General features: G+C 41.7%; 1 protein-coding gene across 3 annotated transcripts; it reads right to left on the bottom strand.

The window, feature by feature from the left end:
• Nucleotides 1-222: 222 nt before the first annotated feature.
• CREG1 (cellular repressor of E1A stimulated genes 1) lies at nucleotides 223-11,689 on the bottom strand. 3 transcript variants are annotated; one of them, XM_019986420.2, is made up of 4 exons: nucleotides 11,272-11,681; nucleotides 8,083-8,202; nucleotides 4,644-4,828; nucleotides 223-1,528 (listed from the first exon to the last, which is right to left on the bottom strand). In XM_019986420.2, the coding sequence occupies exons 1-4, from the start codon at nucleotides 11,626-11,628 to the stop codon at nucleotides 1,525-1,527; spliced, it is 666 nt and encodes a 221-aa protein (XP_019841979.2). In that variant the 5' UTR covers nucleotides 11,629-11,681; the 3' UTR covers nucleotides 223-1,524. The 3 variants fall into 3 exon arrangements, with proteins under 3 accessions (XP_019841979.2, XP_019841983.2, XP_070638463.1); XM_019986424.2 differs by lacking the exon at nucleotides 4,644-4,828 and having other exon boundaries at nucleotides 11,272-11,689; XM_070782362.1 differs by lacking the exon at nucleotides 223-1,528 and having other exon boundaries at nucleotides 4,640-4,828; nucleotides 11,272-11,685.
• Between the last annotated feature and the right edge of the window lie 812 nt (nucleotides 11,690-12,501).

Raw genomic sequence — 12,501 nt, 5'->3', positions numbered from 1 at the left:
ACCCTTGACAAAGACTGCAGTCTGGCAGACCTCCAAATTTTAAGACACAATGAATCGTTTACCAATAGGAAAGGGTCACGTTATTCACTTTAAGCTTTAAATCAGCCAGAAGTTAATTTACCAACCTGCTAAAATAAAAACACAAAGGGATTTCGGCAGTGGACAATGAAAAAAAGTGCAATAAATATTACCATCTCTGTGTAAGAAAATAAATATGACACATTTCATGAAAATAATGCTTTTTATTATTAATGCTTTGAGTAAGAAACCTTCTCCACCAAGTTTAAGACACATCATTTTTCTTAAAGAGAAGCTGTTTGCTGGATTGCAGGTAAGTTCATTTTGTAGTTTCAAACTCATATTCAACTTCCTTTCTCTTAGCCATTTAAGGATTCAGTTGCTTGATTCCTGACACACCTCTTATAAAGGATCTCGTAGAGTCTTCTAAAATCCTGTCTATAGGTAATAAAAGCAAAGTTTCTCCCCTTCTGAAGAGATGTGATTTTTTAAACCATGTTGTCCCCCCTCTGATGACCTGACTTAGGCAGTAACAGCATTAGAAGCCCCTTAGAGATCTGAAGAAGTTGAAAAAGGCTTGGGCCATTATTGAGAGAGTTGGAAGATGGATTTTGGATCTGGTTGAACCTAGTCCATGTCCAGGTTGATGTTAAAAAATGTTATAAAAGAACACCAGAAATAACTTACACATAAAATGCCCCCCCCATCTTTTTATTTCATAATCCCCTTTTGGGATGAAAAAAAAAAATGTGCTTGTGTGTAAGTATTTTGAGTAGAAGAAACTAATTACACAGTGTCCACTTAGCTGGGGAAATCAAATTCAGAAAATTTTATGAACTTCCTTTATTAAGTCAAATTAAGGAAGTTTTATCATCCTTTGTTCTAGATATTTATCACTTTAGACTTGAAGAGTATTTTTTTTTTTATGTTCTGTATAAGAGATAGTTTTGCCTTGTGTTGGATTAACAACACCCAGGACTGTCAAACGTAAGTGGACCACGAGTGGGACGCTCCACTTGTGTTTCATCATTGTTTGTTTGTCTTGGCAAGATTTATCCAGGTGCACTGTAATAGGAGCCCTTAATACAGACGCAGGCAGCAGCTGTGGGGGCGTGGCCCTCTCCCCAGCACAGCGGGTTTTCAGGAATTAAGAACACATACTTGAGTACTTCCGAATGCCAATGGTCAATCTAAAACTGGTAACTCTTCCTCTTCAAGGAGCACTGTTGGCAAACTATTTGGAATTAATGGAATAAAATGCTGATCATAAAGACATGTCTCTCTGAAAATGGCTTCAAAATATGAAAAAATATATAATATATCCAACAATCTCATCCTCCAAGAAATCCAGTAATAATCCAACTCAACCCTGTAAGCAAGCAAGCAAAGAAAGAAAACTGGCTAATCTTCTGGCAAACTTTCCATAGAAAAACAATAAGTGCTTCAGATCTACGTGAAACTTCCTCAGAAATTTCACACATGAGGTTAAATTCGCCATATGCTGCTTCACCTAGAGAGGGGAAGAGAGAGGAAGAAAAATTATTTCATTAAACTGACAAATCAGAAGTTAACTCATTCTTGGGAAGGGCTAGAAACACTTCTGATCTAAAAGTTTTTAAGATCTCAAGTTAATTTAGGCCACTTAGTGTAGTAAAGAAAAATCTGAGATTCCTAAAATGCAAAAAATTCACTACTAAAATGAGTCCTGGTTTAGGGTCAGGCCTAGGGTCTTCATCTCAGCTCTCATCCCACCTCTCCAAGTATGATGCTGACGCACTTTAGCAAGCACTGCCAGGACAAAACGCTGATCAGCAGCTGTGGCTACTGTGACCATCTCATTCAAGATTATCGGAAGAGTTAAAAGACAGATGAGACAGAAGGGGGTCCCAAACATTAGAGCAAAAGAGCAGCAGTTTTCCAGCACTCAGCCAGGGAGGTGACCGTGATCCATTTTCCCGTTGTAGCCCTGACCACGGATTTCCATCAGGAAATCCATCTCCAGGTAAGGGCGGGCACGTTTGCAATCCATTGACCTCTCATTACCTCCGTCTTTCCCCAGAGGCCTGCTGCTCAGCCTTAACTGAGAGGAGGCAATTGCTGATACTTATGAGAATTGCTTACCCAACCACATCTACAAATACTTCTGGTAAACATTACCACCTTCCATTCAATACAAGTCTAGCAAGACAAGGACTATTGTACACTCTCTTGGGCTACTAAACAGTCCTGCTGGCAGACCTGGTGGGTGGAAACGTGGGGGACCCAGTCCGGGACTCTGAAATGGGTGGAAGTCAGAAGCATCTGTTCCAGGTCACATTCAAGGCAGTGCCCATTCCTAGGATTCTCGCATCCTGTCTCAGGAGGGGTCACACCCTGGGCTACTCTTCTGCCCTCCTCTCACAAGGACAGGGAAAAATGCTCCCTCTTATCTCCAAGCTGCAGAAAAGGCCCACTCATCCATGTTAATAAAGTAGAAACCTCAAATTTATCTTTTTCATTGACTTATTCAATGTGCAGACTTATGGGTTTTCTTTTCCAATTTTACTTTGTTATTAAAGCAAACATTGCCCTCAGGCATGTAATTTAGACAAAGATAACTGTACTTCAGAGACTTTTATGTCCTATAAAAATGAACTTTAACCTTGAAGAGTGGGCCTGTCATCTTACTGACCATCCTCCTTGATAATTTGTTGCCCAGCCATAATGTTATAATTGCTGCCTCTGTCCTCCTTCCTGAAAAGATGGCTTTCAGGTCCAGAGCACAATCACTGGCCTGGACCTCTTCTCCTGCAGGCACAACAGCAGAATAAATGCCATGACTGTTTGATTCGTTTTTGTTGTTGTTAGATTCTTTATTCAAACAACAGTCAAGAATCTGTCTCAAAAGATCAGCCTGACAAGTAGCCAGTGTTTATTACACACCTACTCTGTGCCATGCACTAGGTTCTGTTTGGAATGAAAAACCAAAACTAAAACTTGAGTTTTGCTGTGAAGAGATTTACAGTCACGATGGAAAGGCAATGGTTCACCAACAGATCTGTTATACAATATAATAAGGCAGAATAAATGAATGCTGAGAATTTAAGCCCAAACCTGAGCTGCAAACTACAAAGTCTAGCTTAGCATGGACACGCTCACCTCCACAAATAGCAGCCAGTCTGTCACAAGCAGAAAGTGTTTAAATTACACTGGAATTGGAGCCTGGCCAGCTGCCCGCGATGTGACCAGGGGGGCAGCAAAACCTCCTTTAGAAACAAGGTGAAGGTTCTGGAGCTAGAATGCTGGGCTTTGAATCCCAGAACTATTGCCTCCTAAAACTTTAAGCAAGTTTCTGACTTTTCTGTGCATCAGCTCTTCATCCAGAAAAAAAAAGAAAAGAAAAGAAAAAATGACTACCTAACTCAAAGGACTGCGGTGAGAGTTGAGTGAGTTCAGACACGGGAAGCCGCCAGTTAGCACCAGCCAACAATGCCCACCAGACGCCACTGCTACCGCTGTTATTGCTGCTGTTACTGTCATCACCATCCGCGAGGCCTTGAGGCTGCCCGACAGGCCAGCGTGACCCGTGCTGCCTGGGAAAAGTACCAGTCCCTTCTATTCCTTCATTTGAACCCTAACCTAATTTCAAAAAACTTGATCACACCCTTCTTTCCCACCCTTTCCCATCTTCAGGTTATGTTCTTCTCTTTCATTCTCTCTGATTGCTCCTTCCCTCCAAATGTCCATTTCCTGGCAGGATATACCACACACTCCCACAGGCACAACAGGACCAGGGCCTGAGGATCTGGGTCACATGCTCAGACTGCATGTGAATCCTTCATGTTGGGTAAATTACCCGGGTCTGACTCTCATGAGAAAATGCCATCATGGGTCAGAACTAGGCTCCACAAGCACAGACCTAAGATAGGGTCTTGGGAATTCTTGGTTTCCCAGTGGTTAGGACTCAGCTCTTTCTCTGTTGTGGCCCAGGTTCAAACCCTGATAAGGGAACTAAGATACTGCAAGCCATGGGGCGCAGGCAAAAAAAAAAATATATAGTCTCCACCTGATGTCCTAGCTTGTAGATAGAGTTCAGGGTGTCTGTGATGGGGAAAAACTGGGATGGAAAGAGGTTTTCATTCTCATTAAGTTCTAACTGAAACGTATTATTCTCTTTAATGATGAATGTAGGCAATAAACTAAGTGGTGACAGTGTACCTGTGATGGCCACTAACAGAAATATAGAAATTACAGATACTTTCATATCACGGCACTGTTGCTGCTGATGTCTTAAAATATTCAGTTCTTACTACTCTGAAAGTACAGAAAGGTTATGGACTCTCTACTGGAACTTACTATTTAATGTATTCATTAAAAAGCCAACATATTACTATATATCCTATATTTTATATACCCCACATTTTATAAAATATTTTTATAAATGTATTTCCATATAGTTGGTTTCTTTTGTAATCTTATGTACTTTACGTATTAAAAATACTATTCCTAGGGGAGTCGTAGGCCTTACCAGCTTGCCAAAATGATCCATGGTACAGGAAATGGTTAAGACCCCTTTGCTTTAGAAGATTGAGGACCACTGATAAGGGCTGCAATATTAGAAAGATGGAAGGTGTGTAAATGCTTACTGAGATGTGGCGTTATAATATTCTGCAGGTGTCACTATTTTCGGTCCACCAAAGTAGTCCAGGACCCAGATATTGGTTATATTCAACTTAGCGAAGAACCAATTATGGCTGGATGGCCAGGTTTTCATCTCAGGGTGTCGAATGAATAACGAATTCTTTGCAACATCCATTTCTGTTTCACTCACCTAAAAGACATATATAAAATAAACCTACTCATAGCAATAACATTTTGTTTTCTTGGCTGTTAAGAATGTGTGATTCTAGCATTCCACAAACCCTAAAGAGTTTATTTAGTTATAAATCCTGATTTTTAAAATTTTTATTTCTAAAATTAATTATTGATCAATAATTGACTTATAACTCTGTATTAGTTTTAGGTGTATACCATATAAAGATTTGATATATGCATACCCTGCAAAATAATCACAAGTTTAGTTAAAACGTTCATCACTACACATAGTAGTCATTTTTTCTCGCCTTTTTTTCCCTTTGTGCTGAGCACTTTTAACATCTACTACAAAGTTTGACCTTAAGCAGTAAAAGAAGCTTGAAGAAATGCAGAGAACAATGGAGATTTCAAATGTTGGTGATAACATGTACTATAATGAAGTGGGAGAACATCATGAGTACCAGTTTTCACTGTGAAATAGCAATTTTGAGCTATCAGAGTAGTTGGCACAAAGTACTATAATAAAATACTGCTGGTGCTTATGCTGTGTGACATTAGCACTTTCATCCCACAGCAGGCGTATGTTAAACACGTAGACGGGCGCACATAAAGGATGGAAGTCTTTAGAAGAAGCACAGTGGAACTCAAGTGCATCTGCTGCCCTCCTCCTCTCTCTGACCACTGAAGAACACTCAGCTCCAGAAATGCAGCCACACAGAATTTTGAGACCATGATTAAAACCCATCTGAGGTATTCATGACTGACAAGGTCAAGACGTCTGCCTACTGGCTTAGCAATCAGATCAGTCCTCATGACACCTTGCCCTTTGCCCTTCCCACTGTTTTATTTAACCTCTTCTCTCTAGCACTCACCCCCCACTATCTAAATTTACTTCTAGTTTTTAATATAGATACTGTCGTCTTCGATTTTTAAAATTTATTTTTAATTAGAGGATTAGTTGCTTTACAGTGTTGTGTTGCTTTCTGCCATACATGAACATGAATCAGCCATAGGTACACGTATGTCCCCTCCCTCATGAACCTCCACCCCACCCCTCCAGGTGTCACAGAGCATCAGGCTGAGCTCCCTGTGCTATACAGCGAGTTCCTATTGGCTCTCTGTTTTACACATGGTCATATATATGCCGATGCTACTCTCTCAATTTATCCCACCCTCTACTTCCCCCTCTGCGTCCATAAGCCTGTGCTCTATGTCTGAGTCTCTTTTGCTGCCCTGCAAATAGGTTCACCAGTACCATTTTTCTAGATTCCATATATATGCATTAATGTACAACATTTTCCTCTGACTTACTTCATTTTGTATAACAGGCTCTAGGTTCATATACCTCACTAGAACTGACTCAAACTCATTCCTTTTTATGACTAATACTCCATTGTATATACGTACATCTTCTTTATCCTTTCATCTATCAGTGGACATCTAGGTTGCTTCCATGTCCTGGCTATTGTAAATAGTGCTACAATGAACACTGGGGTACGTGTCTTTTCCAATTATGGTTTTCTTAGGGTATATGCCCAGTAGTGGGATTGTTAGGTCATACGGTAGTTTTATTCCTAGTTTTTAAAGAAATCACCATACTGTTCTCCACAGTGGCTGTTGTCAATCTACATTCCCACCAACAATGCAAGAGGGTTCCCTTTTTTCCACATCCTCTTTAGCATTTATTGTTTGTAGATTTTTTGATGGTGGTCATTCTAATTGGTGTGAGGTCATACCTCATTTAATTTTGACTTGCATTTCTCTAATAATAAGCAACGTTGAGCATGTTTTCCTGTGTTTATTAGCCATCTGGATGTCTTCTTTGGAGAAATGTCTGTTTAGGTCTTCTGCCCATTGTTTTATTGGGTTTTTGTTTTTCTGTTGTTGAGCTGCATGAACTGCTTGTGTATTCTGGAGAGTAATCCTTTGTCAGTTGCTTCATTTGCAATTGTTTTCTCCCATTCTGATGGTTGTCTTTTCATCTTGTTTATGGTTTCTTTTGCTATGCAAAAGCTTTTAAGTTTAATTAGATTTCATTTGTCCATTTTTGCTATTTCCATTATTCTAGGAGATAATCATAGAAGATCTTACTGTGATTTATATCAAAGAATGTTCTGCCTATGTCTTCCTCTAAGAGTTTTATAGTTTCTGGTCATCTTTAATCCATTTTGAGTTTATCTTTGAGTATGGTGTTAGGAAGTGTTCTAATTTCATTCTTTTTCATGTAGCTGTCCAGTTTTTCCAGCACCACTTCTTGAGAAGACTATCTTTTTTCCATCGTATAATTCTGCCTCCTTTGCCAAAGATAAGGTGCCCATAGACGTGTAGGCTTATCTCTGGGCTATCTTGTTCCATTGGTCTATATTTCTGTTTTTGTGGCAGTACCATACTGTCTTGATGACTGTAGATTTGCAGTATAGTCTGAAATCAAGACGATTGATTCCTCCAGCTCTATTTTTATTTCTCAAGGTTGCTTTGGCTATTTATGGTCTTTTGCATTTCCATACAAATTGTGAAATTTTTTTATTCTAGTTCTATGAAAAATGCCACTGGTAATTTGATTGGGATTACACTAAATCTATAGATTGCTTAGTCATTTTCACAATATTGATTCTTTTGATCCAAGAACTTGACATATCTCTCTATCTGTTTATGTCATCTTTGATTTCTTTCATCAATGTCTTATAGTTTTCTGTATATGGTTCTTTTCTCTCAAGTAGGTTTATTTCTAGGTATTTTATTCTGTATTGTTGCAATGGTGAATGGGATTGATTCCTTAATTTCTCTTTCTGATTTTTCATTTTTAGTGTATAGGAATGAAGGGATTTGTGTGTACTGATTTGTGCATACTCCCCTTTTAATATACTTAATCTGCTTTCTGCTCTAAGCCACTGTTAAATATGGAGACAAGGAATCCAAACATGGGAAATACTGTACAGTGTACAACATGGTCAGGAGTATGAACTTTGAGCAGATGTTCCTTATATAGGAGCCTAATAGCTGTTACATCTGCTCAGCTTTTAAAAATAGTTCCTTTTTCTTATTGAACATCTATCTGCTCAATTGAATAGTTCAATATCTTATTGAACACCTACATGAAAGTAACCAATTAAAACCTTTAGTTTTTATGAAATTACTTTACATATTAGAATATATTCTAACTCTGTACCTCAATCACAAATTTTATTTTATTCTCAAAATATGTCTTCCTTCACTGTTAATAACATAATGATCTTCCAAAACCAGTATCTGTTCTTACATGATATTTACCTTGATAACAGTTCCTGATAGTATTATGTGAGCACAGAGGGGACTCTGGGGATCAAATCCATATTTCCTGCAGAAATTAGTCTCTGCCAAAGACATGGTCAATGTAGCATATGGATTCTCCTGTAGAGAGAAAATGAAGACCTCTCATGTGAAATATTGTCTCTGAGAGGTAATAAATTTCACAAGTTGCATACACATTGTCCCCAGAACTTGACCATTCTTTCATGAAACAATGAATTGGAAAATACCACCTTCCACTTGGGAAAATACTACTTGGATAGAGATTGATCTTTATCCTCTCTCCAAAAAAGTGTGTTGGACGTTGTTTCATATTTTAAGTAACTAACTCGGTAAGAATTATGTTAAACACTTTTCTTTTTCTTAGACTCCTAATTTGTCCCATACTTACCAGAGGAATTATAACTACATTACCACCCAAATACAAGGCTGATCTCCAACCTTCACTGAAAGAGGTAAAGGATTAGACTAATGTGAAACTAATGCATAAAAATACCACAGTGGTTCAACTAGCTAACTGAACAATTTAAGCAAGAAAGTTGCTGAATCATGCTTCTTGGTTATCTTATGCTAGCAGAAACTGTCATGTGATTTCAAAATTGGAGGAGTTGTTCACTCCTGTTCTACCAGTAAGAGAATTCGTAAATTAAAAATGTGATATAAGCAAAATTCCTAATTCTTTCTTATTCAGAAATCAGCTTCATAAAAGGCTTGTTGACAGATTACAGCAAAATTCACATGCTACATTTAGTGTTTTAAACCTCAAATGTCTTGTGTGGGGGATTTTGCCATCTCAGAGTGACCCATCAAAACAGTGAGCAATAAAGAGATCTCTTTGGAATTATTAGGCCAAAAATCTGCTGTCAGCAAAACCTATTAGGCAAGGCTCTAGGGAGACCAAAAATAGGGAACAGGGAGACTCAGACAAGGTCTTTCCCTTCTCTGTGAGTTTATAATCTGGTTGAAAAGTCAAACATAAACAAAGTTTAAAAATGCAAAACAAAGACATAGAAGAGGTCAAAAGGCAGCACATAACTCACTGCCAAGCAAATGATACAGGTAAGCATATTTGAAGTTCAGTGTAAGGAGATATCAGCAACCTGGAGTGATATGGAAACTCCAGGGAGCCTTGTAAGATAGTCAAAATCAGCACAAAAGTGAAAACATGTATTAAAGGCAAAGGGCATTGCAACTGCAAAAACACAGAATGGGGAAAGTATACAACAAGACTGTGAGTAGTGAAAACCCAATTTGCATGAAAGCAAGCTTTCTGAGGGGAAGGGGTTAGGGACACAGTAGTGAGAGGTAGAGGGCTGTGGGTAGTAAGGGCCTCAATTCCAAGCCAAGGAGTCAAAACTGTATTTTATAGGCTGGCATCTGTCAGGGCTTTCCAAGAACCACCTTTCTGGAGAGCGTGTTAAAATGCGGATTTCTTGGTTCCATTCCCATCCCAGGTATTTGCATTTTTAACAAACACCCAGGTTAATCTTATGCAGGTCTAAGTTGCCAGATGTTGTTAGAGGTTTCTGGGCAGAGGGCAATGCTGAGTGGTATTTTGTTCATGTTATTCGGGTGGGTAGGGTGGATAGAAATAGTCAGAAGAAGATGGGTTAGGAGGAGGAGAAAAAATGGAAAGCAGAAACCAACTTTGACTGGTTAATCGACAGAATCAGAGTCAGACTGATGCTGAGGTGGCCATGCCTTTTCACTGCCATCACAGATCTGAAATCCTGGGTAAGTGCCTCATCACTGTCATTTTCTAGAGATGTCAAAGACTAGACTTGAGTTCCACCTGACAGCCATTAGCTGACTAGTCACAATTGAGTCTCTGCACCTGAGTGTGAGTTTACTCATTTCCTGAAATGAGGAAGATAATATCAGCAAAAGTTTAAATATAATAGTGTATCCCAACATTAGAAGCATCAGGAGGGATTTGGGGGGTTGTTTTATAATAAAATGTTTTTAGTAAAATGCTTTGGAATTGCACTTTTAAAGTCTTTCCAGGTGACTGTATTTGAAGCCAAGATGGACCATCACTGATGAAACTGAAATGAACTTGCTCTGAGCAAATGTCTAAGGGAGTGGAGTGGGTGACTGGGAATAAGAAAATGGAGGAACAGGGATGTATATACCCTAACTAAAGGAGGGTTAGCTCAGAGTATGCAGGCTCCCAGTGTCATAGATCTTCCCATTTTTCAACAAGTTAGGAATTTAGGCTTCTAACTGCAAGCTCCATTTTTGAATGTTGGTAACTAATACAAATTTATTAAAAACAAAACAGAACTCTGCGTGAGCCAAAGAAAACCCATCTGTGGGACATACTCAGCTCATGGACCACCAGTTCATGACTTGAGTTTTGAAGGCAACAAATCTGGCATGAAATTCCAGTGTGGCCACTGGGCTTAGGGCAAATTCTTTATCTGCAGAACCAGGGTGGTAACAGCCACCTCAAAGAGTGATTAAAAGACAGAATGAGTGGAAGATGAAGGGAAAGGTCATCCTGGCACACAAGTGCCTCATCAAATACAGGTTTCTTTCAATACCACCCATAAACAATGTTAACCTCAAATCTAGGTATCTTTTGTCAAAAGGAACTTTCCCCAAATCTTGCTCCATCCCTGGACTCAGCATAGCTCTAGTTTCCAGGTTGTGATACCACTCGACGCATCAGAAATCCACCGGAGACGTGTTAACTTGGCTCTGCCCCAAAAGGTGGACAAAGGGTGAGGAAATCCACCGGAGACGTGTTAACTTGGCTCTGCCCCAAAAGGTGGACAAAGGGTGAGGACCTAGTTCTCCAGTCCGGTCTGCTCCCTACGTGGGAGGCTGATGTGCACCTGAGGCCTAGAACTTTTAATAATAAAAACCCAGTTAATGAGACACCGTGCCCCAAGACGACTCAGGTGAGAAGTCCTCCAGGTGCTGGTAAAGAATACACCCCAAGTGCGTGGCACGGTGACAAGGACGTGTGGGCAATTCTTGGTATGTAGTTGCCCAACAATTGGAAAGCTGCAATGCACGCCTAGCCAGCGCAGGAGAGAAGATCCAGAGGTTTGGGCTGAGTTCAAACTCATCTCTACGAGGCCGGCTCTCCTTTCCAGGCAGAATTTAAGCGGTAGTCGAAAGGCTCGCGCTCCAGCCCCGCGAAGCCACACTGCCCCTCCGGCTCACCTGCAGGTCGCCCACCGACTGCTGCAGCGGGCTCAGGTAGAAGTAGGGCACGCCGCTGCCCTTGCCCGGGGGCCCATCGCTGAGCGATAAGACGTCGGCAAAGGGCCGGCCGCGCACCCCCTCCTGCGTTGAGATGGTGGCCAGTGCGCCCCAGTCACAGAGGTTCGTCACGAAGCGAGCCACGAGCGCCGCATTCTCCCGGGGCGGCAGCGGCGGCAGCAGCAGCTCGGCGGCGTCCCAGTCCCCGTGGCCCCGGCCGCCCCGGCCTCGCGCCGGTGCCACCAGTAGAGTCACCAGCGCGGGCGCCAGCAGAAAGGCGAGCACTGCGCGCACGAATCCGCAGGCACAACCCGCCATGACGCTGACCCCAACGAGAGTTGGGAGCGCGGCTGCCTGCCCGACCCAAGCATAGCCCAGAGTCGGGCCCCGCCCCCTTCGAAGGGGACCAATCGGAGCCCGCGGGTGGAGGGCGGAGGGGGCGTGTCCCTCGGCGGGCTCCTCCGCTTGCTGGAACTGACGGGTTATCCACTTCCCTGTCACTCCGCCCCCGCCGCCGTGAGGATTGGGAAATGGTCCTGAATAGGGGTTTCTTCGATGCCTGATAAAACGGAGACTGAGAGAAATTAAGCAACTTGCCTAAGTCATACTACTAGGAAAGGACCAGCCTTTTCATATGTACGCCTTCTTTTAATACCTTTGGTTATGACTACCTGATATCGGAGAGGGATTGCTGCGCTTCCTACTTACGCTCCTCCTTTCCGTTTACTTCTCTGTAGGCTCTGAAGGGCAGCAAAAGGTCCCAGAGAGAAGAACAGAAGCCCCCAATTTAGACTGTTTTTGTAAACTAATCCTGGCGTTGGAGACTCTCAGATAGAGACACTTTGGTATTGTCAGGGTTCCATGCACTTATTTGAATTCATCGAAGCCAGTTATGGCTTCCCAGACGGCGCTAGTGGTAAAGACACACCTGCCAATGCATGAAACATAAGAGACGCTGGTTCCTCCCTGGTTGGAAGGATACCCTGGAGAAGGAAATGGCAACCTACTCCAGTATTCGCGCCTGGTGAATCCCATGGACAGAGGAGCCTGGTGAGCTACCGCCCACAGGGTCGCAAAGAGTCGGACACAACTGAAGCAACTTAGCATAGGAGCCAGCTGTGGACCTAACTCATCAGGCTCGGGGGCAGTGGTTTCATAAATGTCTTCCCCTTGCTGGCCCTCCTCCCATGT

The sequence above is a fragment of the Bos indicus genome, chromosome 3 (genome assembly GCF_029378745.1).
Source record: "Bos indicus isolate NIAB-ARS_2022 breed Sahiwal x Tharparkar chromosome 3, NIAB-ARS_B.indTharparkar_mat_pri_1.0, whole genome shotgun sequence".
NCBI classification, from domain to species: Eukaryota; Metazoa; Chordata; class Mammalia; order Artiodactyla; family Bovidae; genus Bos; species Bos indicus.
This window is presented reverse-complemented; position numbering and strand designations above follow the sequence as displayed.